The sequence below is a fragment of the Dama dama genome, chromosome X (genome assembly GCF_033118175.1).
Source record: "Dama dama isolate Ldn47 chromosome X, ASM3311817v1, whole genome shotgun sequence".
NCBI classification, from domain to species: domain Eukaryota; kingdom Metazoa; phylum Chordata; class Mammalia; order Artiodactyla; family Cervidae; genus Dama; species Dama dama.
In genome coordinates this window covers 132,223,769-132,236,013 of record NC_083714.1, presented here as the reverse complement: position 1 = coordinate 132,236,013, position 12,245 = coordinate 132,223,769, and the positions used below count along the sequence as shown (strand labels likewise).

General features: G+C 41.6%; 1 protein-coding gene across 1 annotated transcript; it reads left to right on the top strand.

Annotated features, from left to right (window-relative positions):
* Nucleotides 1–10,886: 10,886 nt before the first annotated feature.
* On the top strand, nt 10,887–11,935 carry LOC133053079 (eukaryotic translation elongation factor 1 epsilon-1-like). Its single transcript, XM_061137889.1, has one exon. It carries the CDS (start codon nt 10,901–10,903, stop codon nt 11,423–11,425), a length of 525 nt encoding a protein of 174 aa, XP_060993872.1. The 5' UTR covers nt 10,887–10,900; the 3' UTR covers nt 11,426–11,935.
* The last annotated feature ends 310 nt before the right edge of the window (nt 11,936–12,245 follow it).

The following is a 12,245-nucleotide window of genomic DNA, read 5'->3' as shown; positions in this document are numbered from 1 at the left end:
CAATTGGTGCTGGAAGCCATGGCTACTGATAAAGCATAGTCGCTGGCTAATGCCAGACACAGACGGCACTGTCCCTTCTCTGTCTCCCAGCTTGGCAGTCTCTCTCCAGTGCCCCTTTGGGCAGAGCCCAACGCTGACAGCTGGCAAAGCACACATGTTTGTGGAATCCCCAGCCACCCTAGCATCACAAAGAAGAGTTTGGAGTTGAGAAACAATGGCTTAATAACCTGCATACTGCGTCACACTGAGTGGTAGCCGTTTTACTGAGTTATATTCTTTTGATGAATATATTTATAATATCACTTATGGGGATTAGTGCAGGGCGAGCACAGAAATTGCTAAATCTGTGAGTGAAAACATACTTTAATGTACACTCCAGGGGCAGTTAGTGAACATTGAAGGGCTCTAATCAGTAATCCACCCTCAGCAGGTAGCTACGAAAACATGTCCATCTGAATCTGCCCTGGGGCTTTTATATTAACCGAAGGAGTGTTGAAAGAATTTCCCAGTGGTCAAATGAGAGATGTTCAAGATATGTGATGGGCTGGAAAGACTGCATGGGGCTCATAATTCTTAAGTAGTGAAAGAACAAGAATCTAGCATACCCAGCAGCCTAACATGTGGGCGCAGCATTCTGGTGTCCTGCTGCCTTCAGAAAGAACAGTGGGGCCTGTTCTGACTAAAAGACCTACTCACCGGTCTTCAGAATAGTGTCGAGTCCACCCTGGATTAAACCTTTGAGGCCAGGTGCTTGTAGGAATAACTAGGGAACTGACAGTAAGGTCAACTCATAGAACAGGCTGCCTGTTGGGGACTGTTGGCTCTAAGTACTTGTGTATTTGGCAGAATTGGGTCTGCAACGTGCTTTGACAGTGATCTTCTGTCTGCTTGCTGGGGAGGAGATCCAGGAGGCTCATGTGTCTCTGATCACTAAGTCTTTTCCCATATTAACCCAAGAACCTGGTGATGTCTGAGCAGCCACACTGGCATAGATTGATTTACAAGGGCTCAAAGAATGCTAGGGAGAGAAGCTCAAGGAGAGGTCATATGTAGGGCGCTGAGTCAGAACAGCATAGGCAGCAGATCACCCATCCATGTACACACTCCTTCCAGGGCTTCTCCCTGAAACCTCAGAACTGTATGTGTTCAGAAGTCATTTCCTCACCCTATAGATAATGATCCTCCAGGACTCCAGATCCAGAACAGGCCCTTCCCTCCAGCCTGCTCTCCCTTACCTAGGCCCTGCCCTGCTGGGCTTCTCTCTCTGGCCACCAGATCAATTCTCGTCTCCACTTGACGTGTTCGGTGTCATATGGGTGAGGAGTTGGGCATCATTAAGCAGCTATGCTGAGAATTTCACGGTAACCTTTGAAATAATTGGGAGATGATGAGTCACAGCACAAAGGATGGGAGATATTGTACATTTGTTGTTGTTTAGATGCTCATTCATGTCCGACTCTTTGCAACCCAATGGACTGTAGCCCGCCAGGCTCCTCTGTCCTTGGAATTATCCAGGCAAGAATCCTAGAGTGGATTGCCATTTCCTTCTCCAGGAGATCCTCCCAACCCAGGGATGAAACCTGGCTCTCCTGCATCTCCTGCATTGCAGGCACATTCTTTACCACTGAGCCACCAGGGTTAGGAGGAGGCTAATCATACAGTCTAGAGGGTCTCCACATCCCTGCTTCTGCATATAAAGTGAATTTTCCAAAGTCTCTTCATAACCATCTCCCACCAACCCCCCCAACACAAACACAAACACACACACTCTTCCCAAAGGGATTACTGATCTCATTTGAGAAATAATCAATTCTGTGTTGCCAATCATGCCCAGAAAAACCAGCCCGTGTTTTTAAAGGATCAGGTTTTATGTAAGAAATTCAGAAAATAAAAAATCAATAAATGCATGAGTCAATATCATGCCCCAGGATGATTTGGGCCTTTGGGAAAAACAGAAGCGGTTTGGCACCTTTGATTGTGATTTCTGTTCTACTGTTTGGCTGGGATGGGAATTTTCCAACGCATTCGTGCAGTTCATTAAATATGTTATTGTGTTGGCTTATGTTTCTCTTTCAATTTAGGAACTCAGCTCTTAGAAAACATTTGCCTGAAATGAGTCCAAGTAGTTTAGGCCTCAGAAGCAAATCCATTTTGACTAATAAAAGACTAATTTTCTAAATAAGCAAGATGGTTTCTCTTAAATGAGAATCTAATTGTGAAATCCTATACCCTTAAATCTAGCAAATTACTACCAGAGATGCTTCTAAGCCTATGCAACTTGGATCAGATTTCTCATCATCAGAAAAAGGAATAATTCCTCTATCATCAGAATTTGAAATAAGCTTCAAGAACATGGGCCTCAGCTGGCAATTACCTCTTGAAGTAAACAAATCCATATGCTGGGACCCTGGAAGATTTGGGTTTCTTCCATGACTTTTCCCAACCCCTCTATGCACACCCCTACCCTCCCACCCCACACTACCCTCCAACCAATCACTTTCAAATCCTTAATCAGCCTTCCTGCCTGCTCTTTATTGAGGACTAGGAGTGGCTCCTGTCTTTAATTAAATTTTCTTCCTCAAATTCCGAAGACAAAACAATACTGTTCAAATTTTCATGCAAAGCAGCTAGTCAGGTGTGACTGATAGACCCTCCCAGCTCTCAAGCCAGACTATATAAATTGACACCCTCTAAAAAGGAAAATTAGCAAGGAACATCTGGGTCTGTTCACTCAGAAATTCATCAATTAAGAATTAGTCTCCTGGCTATAAACAAAAAACTTGGAGCGGTGTATCTCACAAAGGCAGATCCTACCACTCCCTCCTAAGGGAAATGCCTTTGTCCCTGGACATCCAGTCAGCCACCAGAGCTGATCAGTATTCCAGCTGCATCCTCTGAATTGTTGCAAACATTATCAGCCCAGTTCCGTCTTTTTTATTACAGCCACAGGGTAAAGCCTCTCTTCAAACTACTAGGATAACCTGTAGGCTGTCTTGCAATGTAACGTGTGGACAAAAGTCTAACAAAGGGGGGATATGTGTGATGAAAATAAACAGCACAGAGGACTTTGAAAAATACAAAGGCTTTGCACATTTTTCATTGCCATGAGTCTTCCAGACACACATATATATACTAGAGTTTTCAAACTATATTATTATGAGAAGATCCTCAAACCAAATTGCATTCTTGGTTGGTTGTCCTCACTTATGTATACATTCGTTAAGTATTAGGTCAGCCAAAAAGTTTGTTAGGGTTTTTCTGTAAGCTGTTATGGAAAACCCCAAACGAACATTTTGGCCAACCCAATAAAAACAAAATGAGTACTCTCTATATGGAAGGCACTAATGATGTTAGGTGCTGGGAATGGTGAAATAGAGTCACAGTTTGCAACCTCATGAAGGTCACACATAGCCTATGAGGGAAGATAGTCAATTAAATTAAAAAAAAAAAACAATGCCTGTGCTAAAGGCTCTGATAAAATCAAGTGTTAAAGCTTTGGCAATGCATAGAGACAGCAACTAATTCATTCCTGTAGGAGCTGACATTTACATTGATGTCTGGGAGAGGCAGATACCTTTGGAGTAAATAGGGGCGGAAAGATAGATGTGGGGAAGGGAGAAAGAAGTGTGTCAGAACAAGGCAGGAGCATGGAAGAAGGCTTGAAAGTGAGAGATAGTATATCCTATAATTGGACCTGAAAGATGGTCAGGCAAATAGAGTGAGAAGAATACAGTGAAGGAGGTAGAGAGGTTGCAAGAGAAGAAAGTGGAAAAGTAAGAAAAAAATTGTGAAGGGATTTGGGCTTGACCCTTAAGTCAAGGAAAAGTAGGATTAGTTGTTATTCTCAATTCTTCACTCCATTCATATTACAGAAGTGACCATGGCTTCACAGTAGGCAGAGTGTACATCTCTGCCTTTGGGTTTAGCAATGTGACTCATTTTGGCCAATGGAAAGTTGGCAGAGAAGGCCAGAGGAAGCTTGAAGGAGCTCATTCAATTCGACTCCCCCTCCTGCGGCCCTGAGATCTGCTATGAAAAGGGTATGCTTTATGTAGTTGCTACCCCTTCAGCCTGGGCCTTAGGATGACAGATACCTGATGAACTAGACCTAAATCCAACTAGAAGTCTGGGGTCCTACCCAGTCAGTTGAATGTAGCCTTGGCCAGTGGAACTACCGCCAACCTACAGACCTGAGAACGTGAAAACAGTCTTTCTTTTGGTAAGTCACTGAGACTTGGGATTGTTATATGGCAAAAACAGACTAAAATACAAAACAGTGGCACAATTTTCTAGAGGGGAGTGACATGGTCATAGTTATAATTTAGAATGCTCCCTGGCTCCATTATAGAGAACAGACTAAAGGAGAGAGGGCCGGTTAGAAGAGGTGGAGAGACCAGTTAGGAGATGGTTTTGTTAATCTAGAGAGAAATGATGGTGGCCTTGCCTAGGGTGTCAGCGGGAAGGAATAGAGAGAAGCACTGATAGCTGTTTGGTATTCCTTTAGTGCAGTGTTCTTGTTTTGTGAGGTTTTTTTCTTTCTAACATAAAGCCTATTTTCCTCTAAGACCAAGATAAGCATAATCTCTCCAAGACATTAGAACTCAACAGCCTGTTTAGCAGTTCAGCTTCACTTGTTCATTCAGGTATCTATTCTACTGGCATTTGTTGAATGCCTGCTGTGTGGCAGAATAATAAGATATGACATCCAAAAAAAAAAAAAGATATGACATCCCTGCCATACCAACGCCCACAGTACAGGAAGGCAAGACAGACATATAAACAAGTAATTGCAATAATATGTTGGAAGTACTATAATCAAAGTGAGAGTAAAACCTAAAGAAACGGGACTTCCTTGGTGGTCCAGTGGTTAAGAATCCGCCTCCCAATGAAGGGGATGTGGGTTCGATCCCTGGTCAGGGAACTAAGATCCCACATGCTGCAGGGCAACTAAGCCCACACACCACAACTAGAGAAGCCTGTGGGCCACAACCAGAGAGGAGCCCATGCACCGCAATGAAGACCCAGCACAGCTAAAAACAAACAACAAAAAAACCCTACAGGAACGTAGAGGGCAGTCCTTTATTAATGTTCCTGGAGTCATTTATATTCATTCATGTGGGCAGGGGGGTTTGTCTCTTGAATTCACTAATATATCTCAGATACCTAAAAGAATATGCCTAGCACCCATATTTAGCAGATGATTAATAAATATTTGGTTTTTGTGCTTAGTTTCCCAACTTTGGCTCAAGTTCACCCTCCCATCTCTTTCCAGTCTGGACTACCTCAGAGAGCACTCCTGGGAACCCAGGTGGTGTGGTGGTCAACAGTTTTAAGTAACAAAGAGAGTGTGGGAGGAAGACTGAGAAGACATCACATTGGGCCACCAGGAAACTGCTATTGACTTTAAATTTTTTTTATTTATTTATTTGCTGTGCCAGGTCTTAGTTGTATCACGTGAGATCTTTCCTAGCAGGGCACAGGCTCTAGTTGTGGCACTCCGGCTCAGTAGTTGCTGCACGTGGAACCCGTTGCTCCTTGGCATGTGGCATCTTAGTTCCCCAACAGGGATCAAACCCACATCCCCCCACATTGCAAGGCAGAGTCTTAACCAGTGGACCACCAGGAAAGTCCCTGCTGTTGACTTTTGAGGCAGAGTTTTGATAGAGTGCTGGGATAAACAACCAAACCTCAAGTGTCCTCATCCTGCTTCTTGTGGTTTTAAGTTCTCCATCAGTAGGGCTCAGCATACTCGCCATTATGAACTGTAGATGCTGGAAGGAAGGTACACAGCTGAGAAGGGCTAGGAGGATGGTTACTAGCTTGATGAATCCACCCTGGTCTAAGACTGGCTCTTTGTTGTTACTGTCTGTGAACTTTCTCTCAGAGATCCCGGTTCACACAAACCACAAGGGACGAAATCATACACACAAATATGCATCATGATTAATTTTTATTGAGAAATAATAACTATTTTGTGGACTTGTTTATTCTTAACTGTCTGATCAGTATACTTTTTCCTTTAAACAAGCTACATGGTGTGTCTATTTATCAGAAGGTGGCCTGAGGTATATGGAATTAGAGTAAAGAAAGAGAGTTTAAATGTTAAAATACAATTAGGTTTTCCTAACCTGATTTAATTTCATGGTTTGAAGTGTCAGGCATCTTGGGGGTATTTACTGAAACTTCCAGAACTGAAGGTGTACTGAGCATACACAGGCTACAGCTGGCCTGAAGGCACTCTGCACTACTCATCCTGAACACTGCTAGCCAGAAAGAGCTTGGTGATGTAGGGTGCTTCATTTAGTCAGTTTTAGAGAATGTCTCCTCAGGACAGTGTATAGAAAGGCACTGCCCATATCTCCCTGTTCACCCTGTTTTTTCTAGGGCTCCATTGCTGGCCACCCTTGTTTCATTTTTTAAATGTATTTATTTTTCATTGAAGGATAATTGTTTTACAATACTGTGTGGGTTTCTGCCATACATCAACTTAAATCAACCATAGGTATACATACATCCCCTCCCTCCACCCTTGTTTCTGATTCACACTTGGGTCTCTCTGAAGCCTCTGTAGGGAATTCACTACATCAAGGCCCTGGGGCCTTCCCACGTGGAATGCTTCAATACAAAAGAGTAGAATAGGTAGAGAAAATTTGTTTAAAGGAAAAAACAGCAAGTGAAGTAGTGCTAAATAAATGAAAGTTTTTCTGGCTCTTCTTATAAAGCTGGATGTAGTACTATAAGGCTGGCACACTAATTTTTTTATTTGTTTATTTATCTATTGCTTGTGCTCCCTCAGATCCTTATAGCTTACGGAGGCTGCCTTCTCCAAGTGGGTTCAAAGGTGTACCCCTGACCCAGGAATTTGCTTCCTGATGTGAGAGTTAACAGGAGACTCTATTTCACATCCTGGCCCCAGCACATAATTGAGTTACTGCCTTGTTTGAGGTTTTGCTTACAGGGAATACTTTTTTGCTGTTTCTCTTGAACTTTGGAGTTGAACCAGATTAGGGGCTGGCCTTCAACCATTACCTGTAGATACTACCAGGCCAAGTAGCCAGTACCTCCATGGGAATACGAGTTCATAGGCCAAAATAACCAGGTATCTGAAGAAGACAGATACCTCAGAAGAAAAATGACAAACAGGAAACCAATGCCCAAGGTCATGCAGTGCACCCCGGCCTCAGGCACTCCCACTCCAACTTTGCAACCCCATGGACTGCAGCACGCCAGGCTTCTCTGTCCTTCACTATCTCCCAGAGTTTGCTCAAATTCATGTCCACTGAGTCAGTGATACCATCCAACCACCTCATCCTCTGTCACCCTCTTCTCCTTCTGCCTTCCATCTTTCCCAGCATCAGGGTCATTTCCAATGAGTCGGCTCTTCGCATCGGGTGGCCAAAGTATTGGAGCTTCAACTTCAGCGTCAATCCATCCCATGGATATTCAGGACTGATCTCCTTTAGGATGGGCTGGTTTGATCTCCTTGCAGTCCAAGGGACTCTCAAGAGTCTTCTCCAGCACCAAGTCTAACAGTATGGTGAATTCAACTCAGCTTCTGTTCAACTGTTGAGAGATTGTTGTTTCACACAGCTCTCAACATACTGCATTCTGATTGAAGAACTATTCACAGGATGGAAAATCGGTTTTAAAACACGTCAATTGTTATGGATAATAGAACAAAGATGGTAAAGGCTCAGTGATTTTGGAATCATAAGCATACAATGTCTTGTTCATATACCCTTTAGTAATGTAATCCAAAAGCAATTATAACTGTGTAAGCAGAAAGATAGTGGGCCACTACATCATACTTCAGTCAAAGACAAAAATGCATGCTGTCCAAAGGTTTTAGAATAACTTTGTCATATATTTAACAAGATGTTTTAAAGAAGATAGAATAGCAGCTACTATATGTGTAAAGCCATCTAGAGCAAAACCAAAATAACATACTTTTTAGGTGAAAACAATGTATCTTATTAAAACTGCTTGCAGAGAAAATACTTTCTGGAACCTGAGGCAGTTCAGTTCAGTCACTCAGCCGTTCCCGATTCTTTGCGACCCCATGGACTGCAGCATGACAGGCTTCCCTGTCCATCGCCAACTCCTGGAGTCTACTCAAACTCAAGTCCATTGAGTCGGTGATGCCATCCAACCATCTCATCCTCTGTCGTCCCCTTCTCCTCCCGCCTTCAATCTTTCCCAGCATCAGGGTCTTTTCCAATGAGTCAGTTCTTCGCATCAGGTGGCCAAAGGATTGGAGTTTCAGCTTCAGCATCAGTCCTTCCAATGAATATTCAGAACTGATCTCCTTTAGGACTGACTGGTTTGATCTCCTTGCAGTTCAAGGGACTCTCAAGAGTCTTCTCCAACACCACAGTTCAAAAGCATCAATTCTTCAGTGTTCAGCTTTCTTTATGGTCCAACTCTCACATCCATACATGACTACTAGAAAAAACATAGCTTTGACTACACAGACCTTTGTTGGAAAAGTAATGTCTCTGCTTTTAATATGCTGTCTAGGTTGGTCATAACTTTTCTTCCAAAGAGCAAGCATCTTTTAATTTCACGACTGAACTCACCATCTGCAGTGATTTTGGAACCCAAGAAAATAATGTCTCTCACTGTTTCCACTGTTTCCCCATCTATTTGCCATTAAGTGATGGGACCAGATGCCATGATCTTAGTTTTCTGAATGTTGAGCTTTAAGCCAACTTTTTCACTCTTCTCTTTCACTTTCATCAAGAGGATCTTTAGTTCTTCTTCACTTTATGCCATAAGGGTGGTGTCATCTGCATATCTGAGGTTATTGATATTTCTCCCAGCAAACTTGATTCCAGCTTGTGCTTCCTCCAGCCTGGCATTTCACATGATGTACTCTGCATATAAGTTAAATAAGCAGGGTGACAATATACAGCCCTGATGTACTCCTTTCCCAATTTAGAACCAGTCTCTTGTTCCATGTCCAGTTCTAACTGTTGCTTCTTGACCTGCTTACAGATTTCTCAGGAGGCAGGTCAGGTGGTCTGGTATTCCCATCTCTTTCAGAATTTTCCACAGTTGTGATCCACACAGTCAAAGGCTTTGGCATAGTCAATAAAGCAGAAGTAGATGTTTTTCTGGAACTCTCTTGCTTTTTTGATGATCTAACAGATGTTGGCAATTTGATTTCTGATTCCTCTGCCTTTTCTAAATCCAGCTTGAACATCTGGAAGTTCATGGTTCACATACTGTTGAAGCCTGACTCGGAGAATTTTGAGCATTATTTTGCTAGTGTGTGAGATGAGTGCAATTGCGCAGTAGTTTGAACATTCTTTGGTATTGCCTTTCTTTGGGATTGGAATGAAAACTGACCTTTTCCAGGAACCTGAGGCAGAAGTAATCAAATTGATGTTTTCAGGGTACAAGTATTTCTTACATGGTAGTGATTGAAAAGATTCTCTTATTCTACTCCAGGAAGATGCTGATATTAGTCTGCATGAAACAAAACTGAAACACAGATGGAAAAACTCAGATGACTGGTTTATTGAAAGCCAGTTGTATGAAAGAGAGCATCTACTTATGTGGTGGATGACACTCATGTTTACTTCCAGGTATATCCTTCTCTACTTCTAGGTATACAGAGGATTATACACCTTCTGCCCTTTAAGTGAGACACAGCTACTTGACTACTTTAGGTTAATAAAACAGAAATGGAAGTAATGTGTGCATGTCTGGTCATAGCATTTTTTGCATGTCTGGTCATAGCATTTTTCTGTCAGTGATAAACACTCTAGTCCTCTTTCTCTGCTGCATTAAATCCTAAGCCTCACTTTGAGAACTGGGCATGATAAAATGGAATCTGCATCAGTCTACCAATTCATGTTGGATATATAGCACAAACAAAAAACAAATCTTTGTCATTTTAAGCCAATGGGATTTTAGGGCTGGTTTCCCAAGCTTATTCTGACTGATATAAGTTAGTGTCATAAATGTAGAGTATAATGACCCAAGAAGTTGATGAGAAATAAATATTACATTGATGAGAAATAAATATTCCTGCAGGGAATGTCACACTCTAAAAATCTGAATACTTATATTTTTAACAACAAAATTGTAGTATTTTAAAATTAGTATTATCTAATATTTATAGTTCATGTTGATCCTGGTATCTCAGGAGTTTATTATATGATAGTGATACTCTGCTTCAGTCAAATACTGATTTTTAACATGTAGCTGTTTTTTTTAGGGGCGTGGGATCAAATCCATGCCCCTTGCAGTGGAAGTATGGCATCTTAACCACTGGACAGCCATGGAAGTCCCTAATATGTAGCTATTTTCCATTCAGCCAAAATGTATACCTGGTGCCCCTCTAAAAATATATGCTATATAAAATGATGTGAATAAAAGCCTGACTGTGCATTCTTTAAGATAGTTACTTGACAGAAACCTGAAACTATTTGTAAAGTAGATCACATTTATTCTAAGGAAGAATACCTTGATCTTTTGGAATACAGATGTTTTTTACTGCCACCCTGCATCCTCTATCTTGTCTTTTCTGCTGCCACCAGCTACCTTCCATGACTGATAAATTCCAGAAACCAGCAGGATTCTATTCAGTGTTTAGTTTTGACTCCTGGATCCCTAATGTGAACATCAAGTCAGTTGAATAAGTAAAAATTTAGGTTGGGAACAGAAAAACACAATCAACTCATTTCCTACATATTTTGGGTAATCAGATAGACACAAAGTATCTGGTTTTCTTCCCAGCAAGTGGTCCAGACAAGGCTTCAGGCTAACAAAAGAGAAACATTTTAATTCTTAATTTTCTCATCATAGGAAAAAACTGCTAAAAACTAGTCATTATACAAGAGCAAACAAAAGTCAATTCAAATACAATGGTGTAGGCCGGGAGGTCTGCCGGAAGATGGCGGCGGCCGCGGAGCTGACGCTGCTGGAGAAGTCTCTGGGGCTGAGTAAAGGGAACAAGTATAGCGCTCAGGGCGAGCGCCAGATTCCAGTTCTTCAGACGAACAATGGTCCAAGTCTAACAGGACTGACTACCATAGCCGCTCACCTCGTCAAGCAGGCCAACAAGGAGTATTTGCTGGGGAGCACGCCGGAGGAGAAAGCCGTGGTTCAGCAGTGGCTAGAATACAGGGTGACTCGAGTGGACGGGCACTCCAGCAAGGACGACATCCGCGCTGTGCTGAAGGATCTTAATTCATATCTTGAAGATAAAGTCTACCTTACAGGATATAACTTCACATTAGCAGATATCCTATTATATTATGGGCTTCATCGCTTTATTGTTGATCTGACAGTTCAAGAGAAGGAGAAATATCTTAACGTGTCGCGCTGGTTTTGTCACATTCAGCACTGTCCAGGGATTAGGCAGCATCTGTCTAGTGTTGTCTTCATGAAGAACAGACTGTATACTAATTCCCAGTAGAAGCCACCCACGCCCGCCCAGAAGAGGGAATAACCTGTGTCCAGTGGAAAGTGTGTTTCAGACCAGAGGACTGACGTGAACTGATACGCACCCACTCTCTATTTGTTGAAGTTGGTAGAATTTAAGTACAAACTCACATCCCAACATTTTGTCTGTTTTTTTAGTTGACATTTTGCAGTTTTTTTAATGTAAAACTTCAACTGCTGTCAAAACTTGAGTTGAAATCAAGTTATCAATTATCTTGGTTTTTATAGATATAGATGAAATTTCTGTGAATAAAAGTTGCAAATCAGTGGTTTAATCTTTTAAAAAAAAGTCCTTCCAGTGATTGACATATTTGACTGCTTATTGACCTCTGTTATCTTGTAAAATTCATTTTCCCCTTCTGCATATTTCTAGTAGTTTGTTTATTAACAGCTGGAGTAAATTGTCACCAAGGAGACAAAAAGGGAAGACAGATGGATTTGTCTTTCGTTATTTATGTGAGCCAGTAAAGGTGGTTGAGAAAAATCTTTTTTGTTTCTTTCTTTCCTGTAGCCAGTATACATTGAAGTGAAACCAACTGCTGCTCTGCCAGAGAGGAAAGTGGAATAAAATATGTTCCTTTGAAAAAAAAAAAAAAAAAACAAATACAATGGTGTAGCAGCAGTCTTAGTGTAGTTTTAAGCTTCAATAACTTCAGAAGTACAAACTCTATGAACTTACACATAACATCACTTGAAAAATAAAATTATTTAAATTTCTTTCATGTTTCTTTGGTCTCAGAAATTTTTGAACAGTAAATATAATTCAGTTTTTTGTTTCAGTCCATGGACTAAAA

Bases quoted from the DNA above. Each gene is read 5' to 3' on its own strand.
- LOC133053079 (XM_061137889.1), top strand. From the start codon at position 10,901: ATGGCGGCGGCCGCGGAGCTGACGCTGCTGGAGAAGTCTCTGGGGCTG.